Below are 22313 nucleotides of genomic sequence, written 5' to 3'. Positions count from 1 at the left end.
ACACCGCAGCCACTCAGCGCAGCCAGCGCACATTGCGCATGCTCCCATCAAGCGCCCGGCGCATGCGCAGAGAGCGCTCCGTTTCCACTCCGCTCCTCTCTATGGTTGTTCGCCGACGGGGCGAGCGGCGCTGTCGGGCGGGACCGGAAGTGACGGATTCCGGACGTCGCTGAGGCGTGAGGGGAGGCAGCGGCGGGCGGGCGGCGAGCGGCGGCTGTGAGGTGAGTCGGGGCCGGGCTTCGGCGGGATGGCGGGGGCTGGGCCTCGTCCGTCGCTGCTCTGAGGCCTAGCCGTAGCGCCCAGCCCTTCCCGGAGCCGTTCCGGAGCTTGGGGGAGTGGCTGGGGAGCGTCAGGCCTGCGGGGCCGGGAGCGAGGCCTAGAGCTCGGCGGGCCGCCGCTCGGTCCTCCCGTGAGCCCTGCGGGGTGTTGTGCTGGGGGAGGCCGGGATGGGCTGCACGGCCAAGGGCTGGAGGGCCGCCGGGATCCCCTCAGTGCCAGCTCAGCGCTGGGGTAGGGGGAGGAGGGCCTTGTGCCTTGCTTGTGCCTTGCTTGTGCCTTCCCTCTGCCTTCCCTCTGCCTTCCCTCTGCCTTCCCTCTGCCTTCCCTCTGCCTTCCCTCTGCCTTCCCTCTGCCTTCCCTCTGCCTTCCCTCTGCCTTCCCTCTGCCTTCCCTCTGCCTTCCCTCTGCCTTCCCTCTGCCTTCCCTCTCCTTCAGAGCGCTGTGTACATCCAGCGGCTCGTCTCATGCTGTCAGGCTCTGCTTGCTTCCTTCCAAGTGCTGCAAGCGAGTGTTGCTTGGCGTTCTGTATTACTTGACGGGGCATCAGTAACATAAATCTGAAGTACAGGGGTGTGAAGAAATCGAAGGTATCTGCCGGTTGTGGTAGCAGAAATTCAGAGTGTGAGGGAGAGTATTAGACAGGAAGTTTGCCTTTCTGTGCGTGTGTAAATAAACAAGCGTGCTCACGTTTCTCACACGTGGTTGAGTAATTCATTGACTAAATGGGCAGCACCTTCTTAGTGAATGATGCGCCCATAAAGTGAGAGTATCTGAAATCAGGAGTTCTCTTTGTGTTTGCTTACAAACGTGATGATGCTTTTGTAGAGAGAGACTCTTTCTAGGTCCTTTCTAGGATCCTCTCAGGGTGGTGATGTGTACTGAATGCTGTGACACATTTACATTAGATGTGACAAGCTGAGAAGGGAGGTGTTGGACTTGGTCCTTATGTCTCCCTTCTAACTCGGGATGTTCTAGTTTTGCTGCAGAAGCCCTGGGCTGTTGTGTTATCTGTGTTTTGGAAGTGCCTTTTATCGGCTGTCACCTTGGAATACAGGGTGCTGTTATCGTGGGTTAATATAAATACACAGGAACAAGAAAGTGAGGAGGCTGTTAAATTTGCAGCACGATGAGCAGGTTTGGTGTTTGCTTCCCGCTGAAGCATCTCACTTTCAGTCTCTTGAAAACTCATGGAAATGAGATTTGGTTTTCTCAATATCATGTGTATGTCCGAGCTATTCTTAGTGGCTTCTTTCTATCTCTTTTCTGGGAAGCAGAAAGGGGAGAATGAAAAGGCCTCATCAAAACGTGGGATGTGTTGATGTTAATCTCCCTAGGCTACATTCTACACTTTCTTCCTTTATGTTTTTTACCACGTGTCCATAAACTGAGCAAATATTCCACAGAGAAAGGCAAATACATGCAGCGATTAGTTTTTCCTGACAGCCTGTTAGCCTTTTGTAGTGCTGTGATGGCAGCGAGCCTGTTATCTTCCTGTGTTGTTTGTCTGGAAAATAAAGTCTGGGATCAAACGGTGCGTTCAGCTGCTTCAAAGTGTGCTGATGCAAGTTCTGTCAAGCATCAGAACTGTGAGGGAGTTACATGGGGCTGAAGGTGTAACCAGGCAGTGCACCTTTGTGTTTCCTATGATCTTGTAGAACTTAGTGCAGCTGCTGGAAGGCTGTGCAACTTTGTGATGCTGATCCTCCTGGCTCTGGAGACTTTTGATCTGGATTCTGGTGTTGTTTTCTTTACCTGTCTGTTCCCTTAAAGGTTCCTTTCTGCCCAATGTGGTTGTGGATTCTCCATCCCTGCAGGCATTCAAGGCCAGGCTGGATGTGGCTCTGGGCAGCCTGGTGTGGTGGTTGGTGACCCTGCACATAGCAGGGGGGTTGAAACCATCACTGTGGGCCTTTTCAACCCAAGCCATTCTGTGATTCTCCGATTAAAGCTGTTTGGGTTTGGTTTCTACACGCAGGGATCAGTGTTCTCACCAGTTTGTACAAGCTGTTCTCCTCGCTGTCTGTACAGAGGGAAGATAAATTCCCTGTTTGAAGCCACAGGGACAGAAAGTACACAGGCAAAACTGGATACCAAAAATAGTACTTCAAAGCTGCTTGTCTTAAAATCTGCTGCAAAAAGGTTCAGTTAAGCAAAGGGTGATATGGATAAAGTCAGGCTACTAAGCAGAGCCTTGTCCAGCGATTTATGCTTCAGTGTGATCCTTAGTGTACGTGTAGATGTTATTTCCAGCTCACAAAGAGGAGAGAAGCTGATGAAGCCAGAGCCTGGGTGGGAGCCAGCGTGTGGGATGGGGGATGTGATTGATGCTGATTCAGGTTGTCATGTCTGCGTCTTCTCACAGCCAGGCCTGTGTTTCTTTGCAGCAATTGTGTGCCAGAAATATGGCTACGGACTGGCTTGGAAGCATCGTGTCAATTAATTGTGGAGAAAGCTTGGGAGTCTACCAAGGGCGAGTGTCTGCTGTGGATCAGGTCAGCCAGACCATCTCCCTTACACGGCCCTTCCATAACGGGGTTAAGTGCCTCGTGCCAGAAGTCACTTTCAGGTTAGTGTTGGTCCCAGTGTCTCCTGTGTCTTTTCCAGGTGAGGGTTGGGTGGGTGTTTTGCTTTTTGCCTTGAAAAGGCTTTTTGCCTTAAATCTTCCTCCGTGTAGACAGGAGTGAGTTTGGGAGCAGGATGCTGAACCAGAGCAGCACTGTGGTCATTCCCTTGTGCTCATTCCCACCAGCTCCTGGTAACATTGGGGTCAGGAAAAGAACAAATAAGACTTGTCTGTCACTGGACACTTTCCTATTTCCAGTGCACCTTTCATAATACAGAAGTCAAGTCTCCAAGTCACCGATATATATTTTTAAGTTAGATTAAGCACTAACATGAGGAAATCAGTTCTCTTTCCTAAAGAACTTGCATTTTGAAGGAGTTTGGTTATTGTCCTTTCCCATAGGAGCTGTGGAAGTCTTTAGCAGGCGCTTGTTAATTTCCTGCTGTCAGTTCTGCATCCCATTTGGACACATACTTATTAAGTTGGAAATGGAAGACTCTAACTTCTAATTTATGTCTTGCAATCTGTCCAGATGGAGGTCTTTGTAACCACTTCTTTGTTTTGTTTTGGCTCACTGCTACATTAGTTATATCATCCTCCTCATGAAAAATCAAGTGCCAACTATGTCCAAGTGTGAATTGCACTAATTTAATGATAGCTTTATGTAGATATGGATTAAAAATAGCTTCCAGGCTGAGGATAATTGTTATCTAGGAACACTTAAATAAATGCAGATTTTGGGGAAGGTTTTGCTGATTGCCTTTTATTTTATTTTATTATTATTTTTGCTTGATTGATTCCTTTTTAAGCTGAGAACAGAACCTCCTGAACACAATCCAGGTGCAGCACAGAAATACTGAGGCTTTCATTTGATTTCAGCTGAATGTTTTGATGTCTGGAATGTATGTGCCAGAGTATTAAAGTCCTTCATTGTCTTGTTTTCACTGTTAAGGGCACCTAAGGAAACCTCTAACCAATCCCATGTACGATATTGGTTGTTTTTTGTTTGTAGAAGTAACTGGAATGTTAAATATCTGAATGACTGGTTTTCTGTTCTTGTTTTTAGGGCAGGTGACATTACTGAGCTGAAAATTCTGGAGATCCCAGGGCCAGGGGACAGCAGGCAATGCGGGGACTTGCAGCAGGCAGACACGGGCATCCCTGGGGTTGGTTGCCAAGTGGGGCCCAGCCAGAATGGCACTGGGAAGATGTTTAAGAAGCCCTACTCCAGCAGTGCCCCGCAGAACATCCCGAGGAGGACAGACATGAAGAATCAGGATATTATCATCTCCCCACAGCAGCAGTGCTCCAAGAGCTATATGGATCGGCACATGGAAACACTGAATCAATCTAAAGGCTTTCGTCGTAGGCATAATTCTTGTGAGTCTGTGTGTTCACCTGTAACTTTCCTTCCTGCCTGGGTTACCACTGCATTATATGCCCTTGTTCAGCAAGAGTATTTCAAACCAGAGTTTTCTTTACTTGCTTTTACACTTGTGTTGCCACCCAAAAGGTCTGGGAAAGAGAAAGGTAAACAGTGAGGAGAGAGTTCAGAACAAATGCTTCAAAGTATTGCAAGTATGGGTCTTCCAGGGGTCTTGCACTCGTCTTAAATTTCTTCATAGTGGTGGTGTGATCTCATGCAGAACTTAATGAGAATGTTCATGCAGCCAAATCTGTCTGTTATAGCACTTGATCAGCTAAAAATCAAGAACAGGATGGTTTCCTTGGCTTCTGCGGGGCATTCTGAGTGGGAGCCTGAGGCAGCTTTTGTGTGCTGCAGTCCTGTGGCCAACAGGTTGGGAGGATTGCAGGGTGCTGGTGGTGTTGTTACTGGCCCATAAAAGCTAACATGAGCTCTTCTTACCCTTTTCTTTCTGCTGGTGTGAGGTTAGAGGTTGGATTGAGATGAGAATAGGAGTGAACAGATATCTGGGGGCTGGCAACAGGGAAAAGACACATGTGGACACACAGTGGAGAGGAACAACAGGTGCTGAAGAACACAGGTGCTACTTGTTACTCTCTCCAGCCCTGTGAGCTGTTGGTCAGGAGGAGGGGCAGAGAAAATATCCAAGGGCTCATAGGAAGATGTTCTGCTGCACTTGTTAAGGCAAAATAGAAAGGACAAGTTGTATTGCGAGGTGTGAGCTGAATGGAAGGGTCAGTTACACTACAGTTCTGCCATGTTGTACCATTGTTTAACACTGCCCATCTTTGTTCAGTGTGAAGAACAGTGTGAAGAACATCAAATGCTGCAAAAGATAGGACTGGATAATGTTGGTTAGAATGATTTCCCAACTCCTGTTATCTTTCCTTAGTGAAAACAGCCCAAAAGACAGCCTCATTTTTTCCTCTAAAAGGAACCAGAACCAAATTATGATATTGTGAAACTGGTTTAGTTAAAGCATGTATAACCTTAACCTATTACAGCATTGCCCTATGAGTAATTAAGAGTGCTTTTTGCTGTGTTGTTAAAAACACAACATCATCTAATGAGAATGGTGTAAAGATTGAATCAGTGCATCTCAAAGCCAAGCGTCCCTATTCTAATTCCTGTTTTAAAAAGTCCTCAGCCAGCTCTCATGCTGTGCCAAAACTGGGTATGTTCTTTGGTTTTCACCTTTTATTTATGTATTTTCTTCCATGAAGCCCCCTCAGATATATACATCTGAATCTTCATCATGCAATTATTACAGCATCAGTATATATGGCTTGATTTTTTCCCCCTTGTTTTTATGTATGGAAAAGAAACAAACTCACGGTGGATGGGGCCAATTAAACAGGGAGGTGAAAGGCTGTATGCTGTCTGAAGATGATGTGAGGGGGAGAGCATGTGCTCCTTGGTGAACTTAGCCATCTTGAAGCCTTTCTGTTTTCCTTCTACCCCTAGTTGTTTGCAGTAACTCCTGCTTTATTTAGTCTTGCTGGGCAGAGCCTGTGGCCAAATCACCTCACATAACAGCAGACCGGTGGGTCTGGGGTGTGCAGTGAGGGCTTCAAACTACTTCAACCCACCAACAGCTTGCTTCAGTTTTACATAAGCACAACAGTGGGTCCAATTTTCTTTTCCAGACTCTTTTTAAAACAGGTTGTGCAAGGTGCTACGAGCAGGTTCTTATTTGCTTGGCTTCATTTTCGGCTCAATGAGGGAGAAAAATTGAACTCTTACCCTCTGGAATGTTATTTGGAGAGCAGGCTAAATTATGTATGAGTCTCTCCACAGTGTGATGGAGGTAGTCCTGGCCACAGGAATCAAGGCAAGGATGGGCTGAAATGTCATCTAGCACTTAAGTTGCACTGTGCCCATGCTTAACGTGGTTCAAAGTTGACCTTTTGCTGCCCTTTAGTGTGCCAAGTCAGGGACAAAGTTCTGCCTTTGGAGTCCATGTGTGACAGCAGTTGATAAGCACGGAGCAGCAGCACAGATTGCACGTTGCACAACAGGGTATGTGCTGTGCTGGATTGGGGCTGTGCATGCCAGGGCTGATGCTGAGAGCTCCTGCAGGGGTCTGCCAGGAAGGCAGCCAACTCAATAGAGGCTTTACGTTTTGCTTGTATGCTATACATAAAAGATTTTTTTTTCTAAGAAACAAACCAGAAGCCTGGGAAGTATTGTTTGTCTTCAGAGGGAGGTGTTTTTCTGTGCGTTGTCAAGCTGCTGGTGTGGAGATGTGCTGTTCTTGTTAATATGCTGTGCACATATACACGCAGAGCAGAGGCTCTGAGAGTGGCTCTGAAAAGAGCTGAGCTGGAAGCTCTTGAGTTGCTGTGGTTGATTGGCAGAGGATGGGGATCAGGCTGTGGAAGCAAGCAGGGCTGTGAATAGCAGCTTTCAGGAAAGGGCCTGGGATAGTGTCACACTAGCAACCTGCAAGGCAGTTGGTGCTTCTCCTGTTAGCCTGAGCTTTCCCTTTCCTCCCTTTGGCCAATTTTTCAGCCCTTTTCCCTTGATGGTGCCAGCTGCCTGCCTCCTTGCCTATCTAGAGAGTAAGATGAACACCGCTTAACTTTGCTTGGAGCAGTAGGAAGCCTCTGCAGCCCCTGTTAGTGGGTGGTTATGCAGTCTATAATAAGACAGCCTGTTGTGGGGTCAGCAGTATTTCAGGGCTGGCATCCATCGGTGTGGATTAGAGAGCTGCCCAGCACAATGCTGGCACGTCTCGTTTTGATGAGGTATGGTCTTGGCTCCCATTCACGGTGTCTGCAGGGGAGCCCGAGGAGCTTTCCAACCATTGTTCTTGCAGTGTTTCTAATGCAGTTTTTCATTCAGTCAGCATTTACACGCTGCTCACATCAGCTGCCTCTGTCCCCTGGATCTGCTGCACGGCGGGGCTGCCCATCCCCACAGTTTGCTTTTTGGGTCAGCTGAGGGCAGGGGAGAGTAGTTTGGAGAAAAACCTGGCAATGAGTATAACAACTCTTGTTGGATAACAGGAACAGATCGAGCTGCCGTAACATCTGACATTCACACAAGAGATGGGCTTGTTTTCTCATTGTGTTCAGTGCAAGCTCTCGTTTATGTGAACTTTTGAGTCTCTCGATTGTTGCTTTGACCTGCAGTCAGTGAAACATTTGGAGACTTGGCCTGTTGTGTTGGCCTGGCTTTTTGTTTCTTGTGCTGCTGTTAGCAGCAGTGTTGAATGCAATGTCTGCCAGCTCCATGCCAAGTTGTATACAGCTTTGGAGTGATTTGTGTGTTAACTTCGGTTTGGGAATCCTTCCTCTGGGGGAGAGAGAGTGAAAATTGTGTGTTAGTAAAACCTTTCTCTTAAAACTGTGTATGTAAATAACTGGTTGCAGCTCTTATACTGGAATTCTTGCTGGAAAGCCTTGTCCTTTCCCTCTGTGTTATGTTGTTACCAGCAATTCTTCACTAATGCTCTCTATGCTTGAGTGGCTTCTTGACGAATGGTGTATTTCAGTAGTTTGTTCTCACTCAGTTATAAACTATGTAGTCTTCAGCAGCTTGAAAATGAGTCTATATATGAGCTACCTGCTATAGTTAGTAATGACATCCAATTATTATTGATACTCTAGAAATAGAGTGTTGATGAGGTTTGGTGCTGCTGGCTGCACCATGTTGTATCTGGAGTTTCATGCTGACCACTGTAGTGATAACTGTGGCTTTGTAGTGGCTTTGTTCTATGGTTAGAGATACAGCAAGGTTAGGATAAACCCTTTAGAGAAGTTAGCTGTGTTGCTGCAGGGACCTCTGTTATCTGACTCGTCGCTAACAAGGGTGCTTGGGGATAGTTGGCTTTACTCTGGTATAAGCTGAGCATTCAAACTGTTGCCATATTTTAAACAAACCCCAAAAACCTAACCTCCAGACAAGAAAGTATGTGCTTTAGGAATATGGTCATTGCAGGGAGATGGTGGTATGTGAAGACACCACAAAGCCTTTTGCATTTACAGGTAGCTTTTGCAGACATCATGAAGGTTTTGCCTGTTGAAAGTCTGTGGGTTGTTCCTTAAACATCCTTAGATGATGTGAAGCTTTCTCCCATCCTCCCTCTCTAATTGTAAATAATGTGTGAATCAAAAAAGAGATGTATGCTGCTTAATTTCTGGGGGTGATTGTCAAGGAGCAGACGCACGCACCAAGGAGCACATGTCATCTTGGCGGTGATTTGTTTCAGTGTTATCAGACAGATTCAGTGCATGTAGTCACTTCTATAAACTATACTCAAGGATGATTACCTTAGAATACAGTAAATATTAAAGCAAAGCAAGCTATTTTGGTCTAATAATTGTTCTGAAATTTAGGAAAACTTAAAAAAAGTCTTGGGTTACGCGCCTGTATGAACATCAGCTCAATGCAGTATGAATAAGATAGTCCTAGACCAGGGTTCTCTTGTTATCTTATCACTAATGTACCCCTATCTTGAATTAAATGAGTAGAAATGCTTGGTTTGCCTACTGTGAGCAAGCTTGTTTTTCTAGTCTTGACAAAGGAAAGTCCCTGAAAGTCTTTTCCCTGATGCCTTCTCTTCTGATTTCTGTTAGCTTATCTCAGTGTGAGTAATACCAAAGATGAGGTCTGCAGGTGCTTTGAGAAACAAGCATCTCCTTGGTCAGTAGACACCAAACGTGAGCTCTCCTCCCTTACAAAACTTGCTTTTATTTTTGTTTAGGGTCATCCAGTAGCCGCCATCCAAACCAGGTGACTCCAAAGAAGAGCGGGCTGAAAAACGGGCAGATGAAGAGCAAAGATGACGAGTGCTTCGGGGACGACATCGATGAAATCCCAGACACGGATTTTGATTTTGAAGGGAACCTGGCCCTTTTTGACAAGGCAGCTGTGTTTGAGGAGATTGAGACTTACGAGAGGAGGAGCGGCACCCGTTCCCGTGGGACCCCGAATGAAAAGCCAGCTCGCTATCGGCACGATGAGAACATCTTGGAGTCAGAGCCCATAGTCTACAGACGGATTGTGGTACCCCAGAATGCTAACAAAGAATTCTGCACGGGTATGCCAGGTCCCTTCACCATAAGGGTGCAAGCTCTGCAGCTTTGCTGGGGTACATCTGGGGGATCGTTTGCCCCTAGGGGTGTCTGTCAGCTTAGTGTGGTACATTCACTCATGTAAGGTTGGATCTGTGACTCTCATGTGCCTGTAGCCTTTATTTGTAATATTTCTGAGATCAGAAATATTCAGATAGGACAAGGTAAGTTTTCTGCAGTAAGGAGCAAAACTGAAGATTGGATTAAAAGGAATGGAAACTGAAGAGGAACCATGCTTTGATGGGAGCCATGATAGAAGGCAGGAGATTTCAAGTATTCTATCACAGAATCATAGAATGGCCTGGGTTGAAAAGGACCACAATGCCACGTGCAAGGTCACCAACCACCAGACCAGGCTGCCCAGAGCCACATCCAGCCTGGCCTTGAATGTCTCTGGAGATGAGGCGTCCACAGCCTCCTTGGGTAATCTGTTCCAGGGCGTCACCATTGTGTGGTTATAAGGAACTTTTAATGTCATTGGTGTAAAAAGAAACAGCTCTGGGTCTTCCCATCCATAATTCCAAACAAATGGCTTTTTATGTAGGCTCTAATTCTTCCCTTGCATCTCATGTCTGTTGCTTACTGCCATGAAATGATCTCTTGGGCAGAGGTGAGGGTAGCACGATGAGCTGTCTGCCTGCAGGGAGGCAGCACTCCTAAAGTCTGAATGCAGAGAACGATTCCCGAGTTCCTAATCCATGGCTCTGGAGAGGAGCAAAATTGCTCCTCATCTCCTGTCCACTAATATTTTATTCTTTATTTTGGCCAAGCACCAGTGGTGTTTTCTTGAAGAGCTGCTTCTGTAAGCTGATGTATTTGTCAGTTGGGAATCTCTATATACATACACGTGCTGTGAAGCGTAGTGTCTGACTTAATGCTACACTTAACTGCCAACTCTGTAACTTTAGCCTACTTGTGACCTGTCTTCAGTTTGCAAGTGCTAAAAAGTGCACCATAGCAGTGAAGGAGCTTTGGCACCCCAGGGCTGCTGTTCCACATCAGCATCAAATCAAATGCCAGATGTTTTTGTAGAGGGGCACTAAACAGCTGGATCCTGGCAGTCTGACCACCGAGCGTGAATGTGCTCAGGTCCTTGGCCCATCATTCTTTCTCTGCCCAGAAAAACTCCATCTGGGGTGTGAAACGCTTGTTGGAAGGAAGCTGATTCATTCACAGTGATTTGCTGCTTTTCTGTAGAAAAATGTCATTTTCTTACTGGTTCTGCTAGGCAGTGATAGCTGAGTTTTCCTTTTGTGGCATCCGTCTTCCTGTTGATCTGCTATGTTTGACAACTTTGAGACTTCCTGAAGCAGAAGTGGCGGTTCAGATCTGTATTAATAGCTTCTGATGCCTTTTTTTTTCCCTTCTGCTTAGTTTAACCAATAACATGTTAATTCTGTGCGAGCTTTCAGTATTGCTACAGCACCCGGTGGCTTGAGGCTCCCGATGGGCTGTACTGTGTGTGAATAAGCACTTCTTCCTTTGTGTGAGGATTTTAAAACGTGTTATCTGTCAATTCATCTTCCAGCTGGCTTCTTTTGGAAGAGACAGAGCCTCTACGTATGTCTAGACCGAAACAAAGGCTAACCAAACTGTGTGAGAAGTGCAGCTGATATGATTTTCTAGAAGCATAGTTCCTGGGAGGAAAACTGTCGTGCCGTAACCAGCAAAGCTCAGGGTGGAAATTCAGAGGTTGGAAAAGAAATCATTTGCTGAACTCCATTGTCCTTTCCTATGGAAACTCTTGGCACCCCGTCTGCAGCGTGCACAGCGGAGCAGCCCTGTGAAAGCGCTGCTGTTTTGTTTTGCTCTTGGCAAGTCTGCAGAGGGAGAGTGGTGACCCTCTCTCTGTAGCTTCAGGGTCTTGCTAGCCTCATTAGCTGCTGCTGGGTGATTAGTCTCCCGTATGGAATTCTGGATCTGTTTGGAAGAAAAGCTGTCATGTTACACAACAGGTATTGCCAACTACAGCTCCGTTTCCACTGTGCTGTGCAGGGCACGTTCACAGCCCTGCAAACTGTGCGTCCCATTGCTGCGTATCTTGATGTATTTTTCCCCACAGAGGGCAGTTTTCTTTGTGTTAGCTGAGGAAGTTTACTTTTGCTTAGGAAATGCTACCAGCGAGCTAGCAAAAGCTTTTGTAAACAGTTGTAAGTTGCCTGCTGTTCCTGGCTTTCAGTCGAGTGCTTTTTGTAGTGAGAAGGACAGAAGGCTTTTCAGTATGCTTGGAGCGATGATGGGCCGTCACTTGATGAAATCTGGATTTCTTTGTTTAGCAGCTGAAAGGGGGATATGCTAAGCTACAGCAACTCAAAGAACAGCGGTGCTGAAGTCAGCTGAGTGCCAGGAGCCCCAAATGCCATTATTTTTGGATATATCTGCGATAAGGTTTCTTTCTGCTTCTGAATTTCCTTTTTAGAATTGTATCTGGACTCCTGAAGGGTTCTTTTTTTCACAGAAAGCACTCCAGCTGTTTGCAAAAAGCCCTTCCTAGCTATAGGGGAAGTAAGTACTTCAGCTTTTCTTTTTCCCTTGGCCAGCCTTGAAGATGATCGTCTTAAGAGCTCTGGCTGGTAGAATAATCATCCTGTCTGCTGTAATAACACAAAGTGATGCTGGTGGTGATTGGCAGCGAGCTAAATATCCAACCCTTGTCACTCCACAGGCTTCCAGTCTCAGTGTTTGCTGCTGACTGGAAGAAGCTGAGCCTTGAAGGATGTATGCAGAGCTCAAAAGGCACTGCATCCCATCAGGATGCCTTTTTCAGTGTCATTCTTATGGTGCCAAGCAGTCAAGCCTTTTCCCCCCCGTTTTCTCCTTTGATTACCTTTTGTATACTACATATCCATGAAATAATTGCAGAAATGTGAGTTCTGCAGAGAGAACAGCTCTTCTATCACGAGAAGCTTAACGTGGATTCCTGGCTCAGCACATCTCAGAACTGAGCGGTGTGCTGCAGGCTGCAGGTGTCTTCCCACGGTGCAAAATGCTTTGGGGTTTGCTCAGCTGACTTAGGAAACTCGTGCTGGGAGGTGTGGAAGAGGAGGCAAGTATCACAGAGGCAGAGTGAATGCAGGGAGTCTACCCCAGTGTTGTGGAGCTACAGGGTAAGGATTATGGTGGAGGAAGTAGGGAATGAAGGTCAGGATCTGTTCCAAAAATAGAAATGAAAACTGGAAGCTCAAAGCCTTGCTTTGATTGTGGCTAAATTGTATCCATTCCTGGAGCTCTACAGGTGAATCACTCCCAGATGTTAACTGCTCTTTATTCCTTGGGGCTGGCATCTATTGATCTGTTTGCTGTTATATAACGCTTAAAAAGGGAAGCACAGCTGTTTCACAGAAATCTCCCTCCCCGGAAGGGCAGGTTGCTGATCCTTTCTGTTAGGTGTAAGTTGTCTACTTCCACAGCTGTCTGGCTAGAGCTGAAATGCCCGTTGGCACAGGCCTTTCTCTGTTCCTCCTACTTGCTATATCAGCATCAGAGCTAGCTGTGTTCAAACAGCAGTGTTTTGGGATTGGGTTTTCCAGCAGTATCCACAAAGCCAATGATGTGCTGATATCTTGGAGCCTAGAGACATTTGTGGTAGGGTGGAGCATGTAGGTTTGTCATCAGTGACTCTAATGATCTCAGTCATGTCTGTGTCTCTTAATGGTTCCTTTTCTGCAGTTCATCTCTTCTTTCCTCGTAATCACTGCTATTACATGCAACCTGCGTGTCATAGGTTTCAGTTCATGATGATTAAACTGGATTAAAGTCTCCCTCATCTGGCCTGCGGCCATCAAACCAGGCTGAAATTTCCTGTGTGCCACAACACCTTACCTTCTTTCCCACACTGAGCAGGGGTTGTTGATGCACACAGCAGGCTCATAGCTGAAGTCTGGCTTTGTAAGCAGTGGGTATTGCTGAGACAGCACACAGAGTAAAGGGGAGGGCTGTTTGCCAGATAGATGAGGTATTCCTTTCTTTCCCTGAACTGCTGGTAAGGCATTTCTTTCTCTGTGCTTCCCCTACCGAGGCTTCCAAATTGTCCTGCAAGAAACTCCTTTTCCACACATTAAGGAGACGGAGAAAGAAAATAAGCTTCATAGTAAATCAAGGCAGCAATCAGCTGATGCACCAGGGTCAGCCTGCAGAACTGTGTGGATGATGACAGTGTGGCTTTTCTGTGCCGTGTCCTTGACTGACTCTTCTCTCTGTAAGTTTTAGTGCTTCAGCCTGTGGGTAGCTGCTTTGCCTTGCAGTGACTGTGTGCTGAATGATGTGGGATCTTTGAGGAGGGTGCAAAGGAAGTTCACCTCGTGCAGCTGCAGGAGAAAAGACAAAGGGGTCATGGGGAAGGCCTCTCTGTCCATCTGACAGGTTTTTTACTCAGAGTGAATTATGTGTTAGTGCTGGGAGAAACAAACAGGGGAACTTCAGTCAAAACTCCTGCTGAATTTCTCTTAATTATAACATAGTGGTGACTTTAAAATCTGGCCCTTATGGGTCCTGTGTTTGGATTAATGTGTGGGGCACATAACTGTGTTTTCCTGAGTCTGCAGGCAGGTGGCTCCAGCTTTACGCCCTTTACAAGGCAGCAAGCAAACTGGTGATATCCAACCTGCCTCACGTGGATGCAGGTTATGTCCACTGCAGGTAACTGCAGCTTTGAGCCTGAGCTGAGCAGCAGTGGAACCTGGTGCTCTTTGCTGCTGGAGGGGAAGAGCTTTTGTGTACAGTTTTCACAAGATCCAAAGTCTAGGACTGTGTCGTCCATTCAGGCAACTTGCTTTTAATTCTTCTATTATCTGGAGAGCATCTAACTGGGTAAAAGATGGAGATTGAGCATCTCTTCTCGTCTCTTGTTTTGTCCAGCTAAAAACACAGGTCTGGGGCTTGTTCAGCAGTGTAGCTCTGGGCTTGTTGGGGGAAACCTTTTGATAACTTTGGGACTGTTAGCTCAGTCCTTCTGCTGGCATGGGGTGTTATTTTTTCCTCCAGGCAGTGTGTGTGTAGCATGGCATAGTGAAGCTGGAGGAGGCAGCTTGTCTGCAGTCGTTGTGCACAGGACAGAGCGTGGCCCATAGGCTGAGTTTCGTGTTTAATCAGGCTTCAGCAATACTCTGCGTGTCACAGAACTGTTCAGGCTTTATCTCCCCCTCCCCCCCTTTTTTTCCCAGGCAGCTGTAGAATGCGTTTATTTAATATTAAAAGGCCTGAGCTAATTTCTTTTATTACCTTCATTACCAAACAATGAAGACGCACTGTCCAACCCAAACATAATTAAAGTTGGCAGGAGTTCAGTTCTGTTGCAGTAGTGTTATTGTTTGTGGGTTTACCCATCGCCTCCTTGATTGCTTTCTGTCACAGTTTATTTAACTCCCTCGGCCTGGTTCTGATAAGCCAGTCGAACAGGTCAGGCCTTGCGTGAGTGTGAAGAAGGGAAGTTCTCTTGGCATTGGAGCCTGCCCCTGAGAGGGAGCAACGAGGGCAAAGTGTAGCCCAAGCCAAGTGCTGAACATGAGTTCATCCTGTGCCAGCAGTTCCCTCTGCATTAACCCACTGGGCACTGGGTTTTGTCTTGCTGATGGCCGAGCTGTGCTTATAACACCTCGTGTCCTGAAAGAAGTGATTGAGAGAGGTGTAAGTGGTTGTAGGGGAGGCCACACTGCACAGGATAGATAAGGAATATGAGGTGGCTCTGCCATCCTTCTGGTTTGAGGAGTTAGTGCCGTGGTGAAGCAGGTGCTCGCAGCTCAGAGGGAGCTCTGCGAGTCGCGTGCTCCGTATTAGCAGAGGATGTGGCTTGCACCACTGCACAGTGACATCCTGACTTCAGGTCACTCATTCCAAGTCCTCCCTTGAGCCTGAAAAACAAGAGCCGATGAAGTAGCAGGAATCGGGATGGGATTGAGCCTTGCGTGACTCTGGAGGCTGAGAGGGTGTGTGAACATGGGGCAGGTGCGTGACTAGTGGGACAGGCATAGCGTTATTAGTGGCTTATGACTCCAAACGTTTGGCGGCTGCTATCAGGACTCCAAAATGACTTTGATAGTGTGCATGCTCCCATGTGCACTGCGTGTAATAAAAGGTCGTTAGCAGAGGTGGTTTAATGGGCTGTTAGCATGCAAGGTCAAGCGCTTGAACAAGTTTGGTCCCTGCGTGTCTGCAGGGCTGAGAGATGAAAGTCGTAGGGCTTCAGCCCAACATCCAGTGTGATCTGCTCTGCCCTGTTACCTTACAGGAGCACCTGTGCTCTGAAAACCTCAGGATATGCAAAACCTGCTATTTCCGCAGTGCCTTGGCTTAGTGGTTTGTGCCTTGCACCCTGGGGAAATATGGCAGTACAAACGATAGTTCTTAGCAATTAAAACACGCTGCTTTCCTCATTTGAATGTGGCAGTGGCTTGTTACAACTGGTTCTCATGCTGTTTTTCTGCTCAAGCATGTGAGTAACTGTTAGGTTTCCTTTCTGAGCGGATGTGTACGCCATTGCAGCTCTGTTTTGAGCTGGTACTGCTGCTGAGCATCTGTGCTAGGCCTTCAGCATTTCTGCTTAGCTTTTCTTTCTGAGGCTTCAACAAAGAAGCCCTGTGAGGAATTCCCAGCAAAGCAAGTCTGCAAAGAAACTGAAACTCTCTGCCTTCTCTAAACAGTTGGTGTTATAACATAGTTCAAGGCACAGAAGCTCTCATGTGGTTCTGCTGGGATTGCATGTCTGGCTGGGAGCAGTGCTTGTGAGTGAGCCGAGCAGAGGGAAACGAGCTTTTCTTGCTGTGCTTCAGCTGTGTTCCTCCTGTACAGGGAGGGAGTTGAGCTGTGCTGCTCCTGAGCTGGGAGATGGTTCAGGATCCCCAGGGCTCGCAGGAGCGTGTGTGAAAGGCAGAACAGCCTGTATCTGTAATCCTGCAGAGGGCTAATTATCAAATACAGACCAAAGAGGATGCAATCATAAGCTGCAGAGAAAAGCTAGAATAGAGAGTCTGGTTTCTGTGGCCAAATATACGTGAGGTTATCGTGCTGTCTGTTGCAGCAGTTTTTCTCACCTGATGCTTGTGTTTAGTACTTCTTTCTCCACATGCCTTGAGTAACTATTCCCAGTTTCCTGTGTTGCTCAGCACACCATCAAAGAATTGCTGTGGCTTCCCATAGCTGCCTTTTTGTGTCAAGAAATCTTCTGTTTCCAGAGGAGTTTACTGCAGGGTTCTTTCTGTGAAGCCAGCACCAGATTCCCCTGCTAGGAGGAGTGTGCAATGAATTGGCCTGAAGAGTTATTCAGCTTTGTTTCTCTTTCACCTGCTGATTCCACACAACTCTGCTGTGGAAGCAAGCTGGAGTGATGGTATTGCTGCTGCTGCAGGCGTTGTTCTCATGGCTTAACAAAACCTCTCTTGTTTGTTTTTCCCCTGATCCACATGCTGAAGCATTTCCTGGCTCTCAGACCAGGCTGTCAAATGTCTGAGAAGAATTCCTCTATAGACTCTGTTCTTTCAGCTGCGTTGCTCCCTCGCTGCTCCAATGTATTGCAGTTCAGTGTTTGTGTCTGAAGGCAGATGATGTGACATGACACCACCGAGGCAGTGGGGACACTTACATGGCAAATGGGGATGGCTTGCTGTGCATTGGAACTGATAGAGATCCAGGAACCAACTACAAGGAAGTGTAATGGGGGGAGTATCTGGTTTACAGCCTCTCTTGTGACTGAGAGTAGCCTGTGCTACTGACAAGGTAGGAACAACTGTTTTAAGCAGAGTAGCAACTCCTCCTGGCTGAGCAAGTGTATTCCTAACAGGAGACTTCCAGAATCTGTTCTCAGTATCTGGGGATAAGTGGGTTCACTATCCCTTGGGTTAATAGTTGTGGTGGCTGCAAACTGAGCTGGCAAGGTGGGATACATGTGATGCTCTCACTTGGACTATTGGGTTGAACAGGCTCTTTATAACATCTACCAGGCCTATTATTCTAACTGCTGTCAGGGGGGGAAAAACAACAGACTGCAGCATCCAGTTATGTTTGTTTTCCATTTCTTTGAAGCTTTTTCTCTTTATTTCTTCCTCAAATCCAGACTCGGGGCTGGTTGTGCCCAGCGTGTCGTACGAGCTTCACAAAAAGCTGCTGTCAGTTGCTGAAAAGCATGGGCTGACCCTGGAGCGGAGGCTGGAGATGACAGGAGTGTGTGCAAGTCAGATGGCTCTGAGCCTGCTCGGGGGACCCAACAGGTAACACTCATCCCATCACCTCTGCTGGGAGTTTGCCCTCTCTGAGAAGATCTTGCTTCTGCTGCCTCCTTCCTCAAAATAGGGATAAGTGAGCATAAGTTGTTTAGCTGAGCATACCACCACAGGTGAATGACTTACCAAGAGAAGGGCTTCTTTTTGGCTCTGTCTAGGAGCAGAAGCGTCTTTTGGGTCAAAGACAAAGCAGAACTGTTGTTTTCCTTTCTATTTAATGGACGTTTTTTTTCAGGTAACTTACCTTTGCAGAACTGTAACCCAAGGCTGTTTAAACCATGTCAGAATTTTAATGAGCCGACCCTTTATGGAAATAGCTGAACCTTTCCTTTGTTGTTTATACACGTTGCAGTTTAATGATAGCAGTAAAAAGTTGGCTAATGAAAGCAAAGTGCTGCTCTGCTCTTCACAAGGCTGAGTTAGCTTTTGGATAGCTGAACTGAGAATGTTTGCCCTTTTGGTGGGCCTAATTTGGTAGCAAGATTGGAGAGCATTTGCCACTCTTCTCACATGCTGACTAAAGGAGGTCTGCTCAGTGCCTGCCCTTAGCACTGTTGTTGATGTGACCAGGCAATTGCACATGTATTCTTAGATTGTTAGTAGAAGGTCCAAATGATTTATTCTTGAAACGGAAGGTAAACCCTAACAGTCTCTGTGCAGGAGTGCTTTACTTGCATTCCAGGTCCTGACTGTTTGAATTAAAGCAGCAAGTGACAGGCAGCTCTGACCCTCTCAGCTGAAAAATCTGATTTATAACTTGCATTATCACTTGTGCTGCCTTTGGAGTGCTCATTTTTCACAACTTAAACTGTTAAGCTGTTGTGGTTTTTGCAGCTCTGCCCTTCAGAGTCAGAGGGGGGAGAAAAAGCCTTCTCAAAGTAAATTTGCACGAAATTGAGGCTTGCTGCAAGAGCAGTGGTGATGTCCCCTGCTTTGAAAGTATAAGCTGGCTGTGAGATGAATCAGGGCAGGCTGGGACCACCTCTCTGCCATGGGTGCAAAGAGATCTTAAAGTGAACCTGCAAACAGAGCAGCTCCCTGCTATTAGGCCTGGATATGGGTTCCATTCACTTCAGAGAAAGCAGAAGGCTTGCAAAACACCTGTTGATTTGCATCTTGCTGATTTTTTTTATTGTTGTTATTATTTTTTCCCCCTAGCAATACAAAGGTAGAAGATTTGGGGCTTTATTACCATACCTCTTTTGTCTCTGTTTAGGCTGAACCCGAAAAATGTACATCAGCGGCCTACGGTAGCCCTGCTGTGTGGCCCCCATGTGAAAGGGGCCCAGGGGATCAGCTGTGGACGGCACCTCTCCAACCACGATGTCCACGTCATCCTTTTCCTGCCCAATTTCGTCAAGATGCTGGAGTCCATTACCAACGAGCTGAACCTCTTCAGCAAGACACAAGGCCAGCAGGTGTCCAGCGTCAAAGGTAAGTGGGGAGCAGTGCAGGCGATTGCAGATATCTGTGCTGTTCGGTTTGGTGCTGCCTGCACATGCCAGTGGCACCATCTAGTGGCATCCAGAAGTGTGCCTGGAGGCTGGTGGGATGGCAGAGGCTCGAGAGGTCCAACAGTGGAGCAGTTGTGCTGGTACAGATGTTTCCGGTCTGAACAAACACAAGAGCTGCTGTGTGAAGCTGAGTCAGACCAGCCATTCTCTTAGAATAACGGCCTGCCTTGTTCAGCATATTGAAACTACAAGGAAATGAGCATCCAAACTGCTGTTTCGCACCAAGCATGCAGCCTTGCTGAGCCAGCTGTCAGAGCTCAGATCTTAGTGTGCTCTAGAATAAGCTGATACTTAGCACTTGGTTGTGAGAGAGCTTGTTTCTCTCTGTTGTTTCACCAGCACTATTATAAGACCTCATTTATTAAAAGCTTTTGGGAGTGACAAATATGAGAACTGGAGCACTGCTCAATATATTGTACTGTGCTTGTGGTGCCAGGGCCTTATGTGCCTTTGTGAAGACTGATGCTTTCTAACTGGATGCTTTGTGAGGAGGTAATGCAGCAGACAGTGGGTACAAGGAGGCCAGCTGAGCTCAGTGAAACAGGCAGCACTGCAGCAAACAAACTGCTGTCCAGCAGGTGTACTCCAGAACAAAATGCTTTTTATTCAGTGTGCAGATTAGAAAAATCTCCATTTTTTAATGGAAGGAGAAGTCCCCTGCTTTCATAAGCTGCCTGGACTGGAGAGCCAGCTCAGTGGTGCCATCTGAGGGCTGCTGGAGCAAGTTACAGAGCTTTGAAATACTGATGTCAGTGTCTTCTGCAGAAGTACAGCAGTGATAACCTGTGAGGCCAGACTGTGTGGAAAAAGACTGAAGGTACTGGAGACTAAAACAGAAGAGACTCTGCAGGCAGCACAGTGTGAGGAAGGAGGGCACCGAGACTTAGCTTGAGGTTTGAGGCTGCTCCTCGCTGCTCACAGTGCTTGTGTTTCTTTCAGATCTCCCCGATACCCCTGTTGACCTAGTGATCAACTGCCTGGATTGTCATGAAAATGCCTTTCTGAGAGATCAGCCTTGGTACAAAGCAGTTGTGGACTGGGCCAACCAGAACCGGGCACCCGTCCTCAGCATAGACCCTCCCATAAGCGAAATGGAGCAGGGCATTGATGCCAAGTGGTCGCTGGCCTTGGGGCTACCCCTGCCCCTGGGTGAGAGGGCAGGGCGTGTGTACCTCTGTGACATTGGCATTCCCCAGAAGGTCTTTCAGGAAGTGGGAATAAACTACCACTCACCCTTCGGCTGCAAATTCGTCATCCCCTTGCACTCCACTTAGAGCCCATCCAGCCACCTTGACCTGAAGGAAAAGAAGAGAGGAGGAGTTCTGTCAAATAAGCTGTCCAGTGGAACCTGACTGGTAAACAGGCATCACAAGCCTTAAGGATGTGAAGTTCTGGAGAGTTTCCTTCCAGAAGAAATATTATATTAAAAAAGAAAAAAAAAAAAAAGTCATAAAATGGAACAAAAAAGAAGGAAGCAAATGTAACTGCAAAGCTGTTTTCATTCTCTTGTGCCATTGTGAGAAGGAACACACAGAAAAGTGATATCTGCCCCTGGCAAGGGCAGCGGTTGCTGCTGAGACCTGCCAGGGGACTATTTAGCATAGGGATGTGCATGGGAATGTTCTGGTACAAGCGATGGGTGGTGTGGAGGCTTGGGATGCATTTCCAGTCCTTCTGGGCAGATGGACCCAGCAAGCTGTCCTGGTGGGAGCAGCGCCCTTGGATTGTGTAGAAATAACCTTTCTTTTTTTTCTTTTTCCCTGCAGTTGTAGTGGGAAGATGGATTTGATTTTTGTTTTGTTCTGTTGGATTCCCCCTCCCTGTTCCTTGTTCATGAAGGCAATAGTAGCTCCATCCCTTTGAGGAGAGAGTTCCCTCATCAGAAAGCTCATATCAGGAGCCAGCAGCTCTCAGGCAGCACACGCTCTGGGAGCACCAATGTCCTCAGCTAGGCCTTATTTGCTTATGTATTCTCTTGGCTGTTTGTTTGTTTGGGGGGGAACAAGGTATGTTATGGTAAAGAACTTTTCCAGAGTGTTTTGGTTTGTTTGTTTGGTTTGTTTTTGTTTTGTTCCCCTTATTTCTGGCACAGTGAGTGGCTCAACCGGGGGAAGCACAGTGAAGCAGGGTAGTGTTGCTCTGACTCTGTGCTGCGTGGTGCAGGTGATGTGTGGATGTGTCCCCCTACAGTATTTCTAGTATCTTTCCCATGCTCCGTGTGGTTCGGTCACACATCTGGTCATTCCCTTTGGGCACACAGGCTGTGTGTGAGGATGGCTGTGCACACCTGTGTCCTGGTACTGGGTATACTGGAAAGAAATAACCCCTGGCCTTCAGGAGTGCCCTCGGGTCACACTGGGCTGTGTACCCAGTAGTGACTGGTAGGCCACAGCATTCCTGTGGATACACAGAGGTGGGAGTGGATGTGGAGTCTGTCCCCCTGTGCCCACTGGGGACCTGGAGTGAGGGTCAGTTCTGGCCTCTGTGCCCAGGCTAAGGTGACACAGGTGACACCAGACAGATGCCAAACTGGGGCTCTGTTCCCACAGAGGGGTCCTTGATTCCCTTCCTGCTTGCTCTTGATTCTGTTCTCTTGGGGCCTCACCTGCCCTCAAAGCTTCTGCTGATCCCAAACTTGTCATGCAGCCTGTTCAAGCAGCTGTGGAAGACTTCAGAGCTTCACACAGTGCCTTTTCTCTAGAGCAGCTGGATTCTGTCAGGCTGAAGCATGAGCACAGCTGCCCTGTGAGTGAGAACAGTTCTAGCTGTGTTTGTCCTGCCCATCGCATGTTGATCCCTGTGTGCTTTGCATATACACATCAGGCACTTCTTTTGACCTTTCATCTGCTGAGAGCAGAGCAGAGGCTGAGGGGTATCAGAGGCGGAGGTAAAAGACTTTGCTGGTTGAAAGGAAGCAGTTGAGTAAGTGTAGATCTGATGCTGGATGTGGGGAGAGCAGACTTCAGGCCTCCCCCAGAAGACCTGCTTCTGAAGGCATTGAGGTCCATCAGTGATACTCACTTAAGAGCTACTGCCTCTTAAGAGCACAGGAGCAGCCGATTCCCAAGTGGCAGATGTCAAAGAAGTGAGGCAGAAGGCTGGCTTGGCTCTAAGCAGGGATCTTTTATGGAGCTTAAGTGGGAAAAGAAGGAAAATGTACAGGCACTGGAAGAGAGCTGAGGAGATCCATGCAGCCAAAGCTCAGCTAGAGCTGAAGTTGGTCACTACTGTGGGGGACAA

The 22313-nt window shown here is 47.3% G+C and overlaps 1 protein-coding gene across 2 annotated transcripts; it reads left to right on the top strand.

Moving 5' to 3' along the window:
- Positions 1-87: 87 nt before the first annotated feature.
- EDC3 (enhancer of mRNA decapping 3) lies at positions 88-21111 on the top strand. Of its 2 annotated transcripts, XM_072345850.1 has the most exons (7): positions 88-221; positions 2664-2845; positions 3909-4222; positions 8977-9312; positions 17394-17547; positions 18776-18993; positions 20013-21111. In XM_072345850.1, the coding sequence occupies exons 2-7, from the start codon at positions 2682-2684 to the stop codon at positions 20345-20347; spliced, it is 1521 nt and encodes a 506-aa protein (XP_072201951.1). In that variant the 5' UTR covers positions 88-221; positions 2664-2681; the 3' UTR covers positions 20348-21111. The 2 variants fall into 2 exon arrangements, with proteins under 2 accessions (XP_072201951.1, XP_072201950.1); XM_072345849.1 differs by lacking the exon at positions 88-221 and having other exon boundaries at positions 2645-2845.
- Positions 21112-22313: the final 1202 nt, after the last annotated feature.

This window comes from Excalfactoria chinensis, chromosome 10 (assembly GCF_039878825.1).
Source record: "Excalfactoria chinensis isolate bCotChi1 chromosome 10, bCotChi1.hap2, whole genome shotgun sequence".
Taxonomy (NCBI): domain Eukaryota; kingdom Metazoa; phylum Chordata; class Aves; order Galliformes; family Phasianidae; genus Excalfactoria; species Excalfactoria chinensis.
This window is presented reverse-complemented; position numbering and strand designations above follow the sequence as displayed.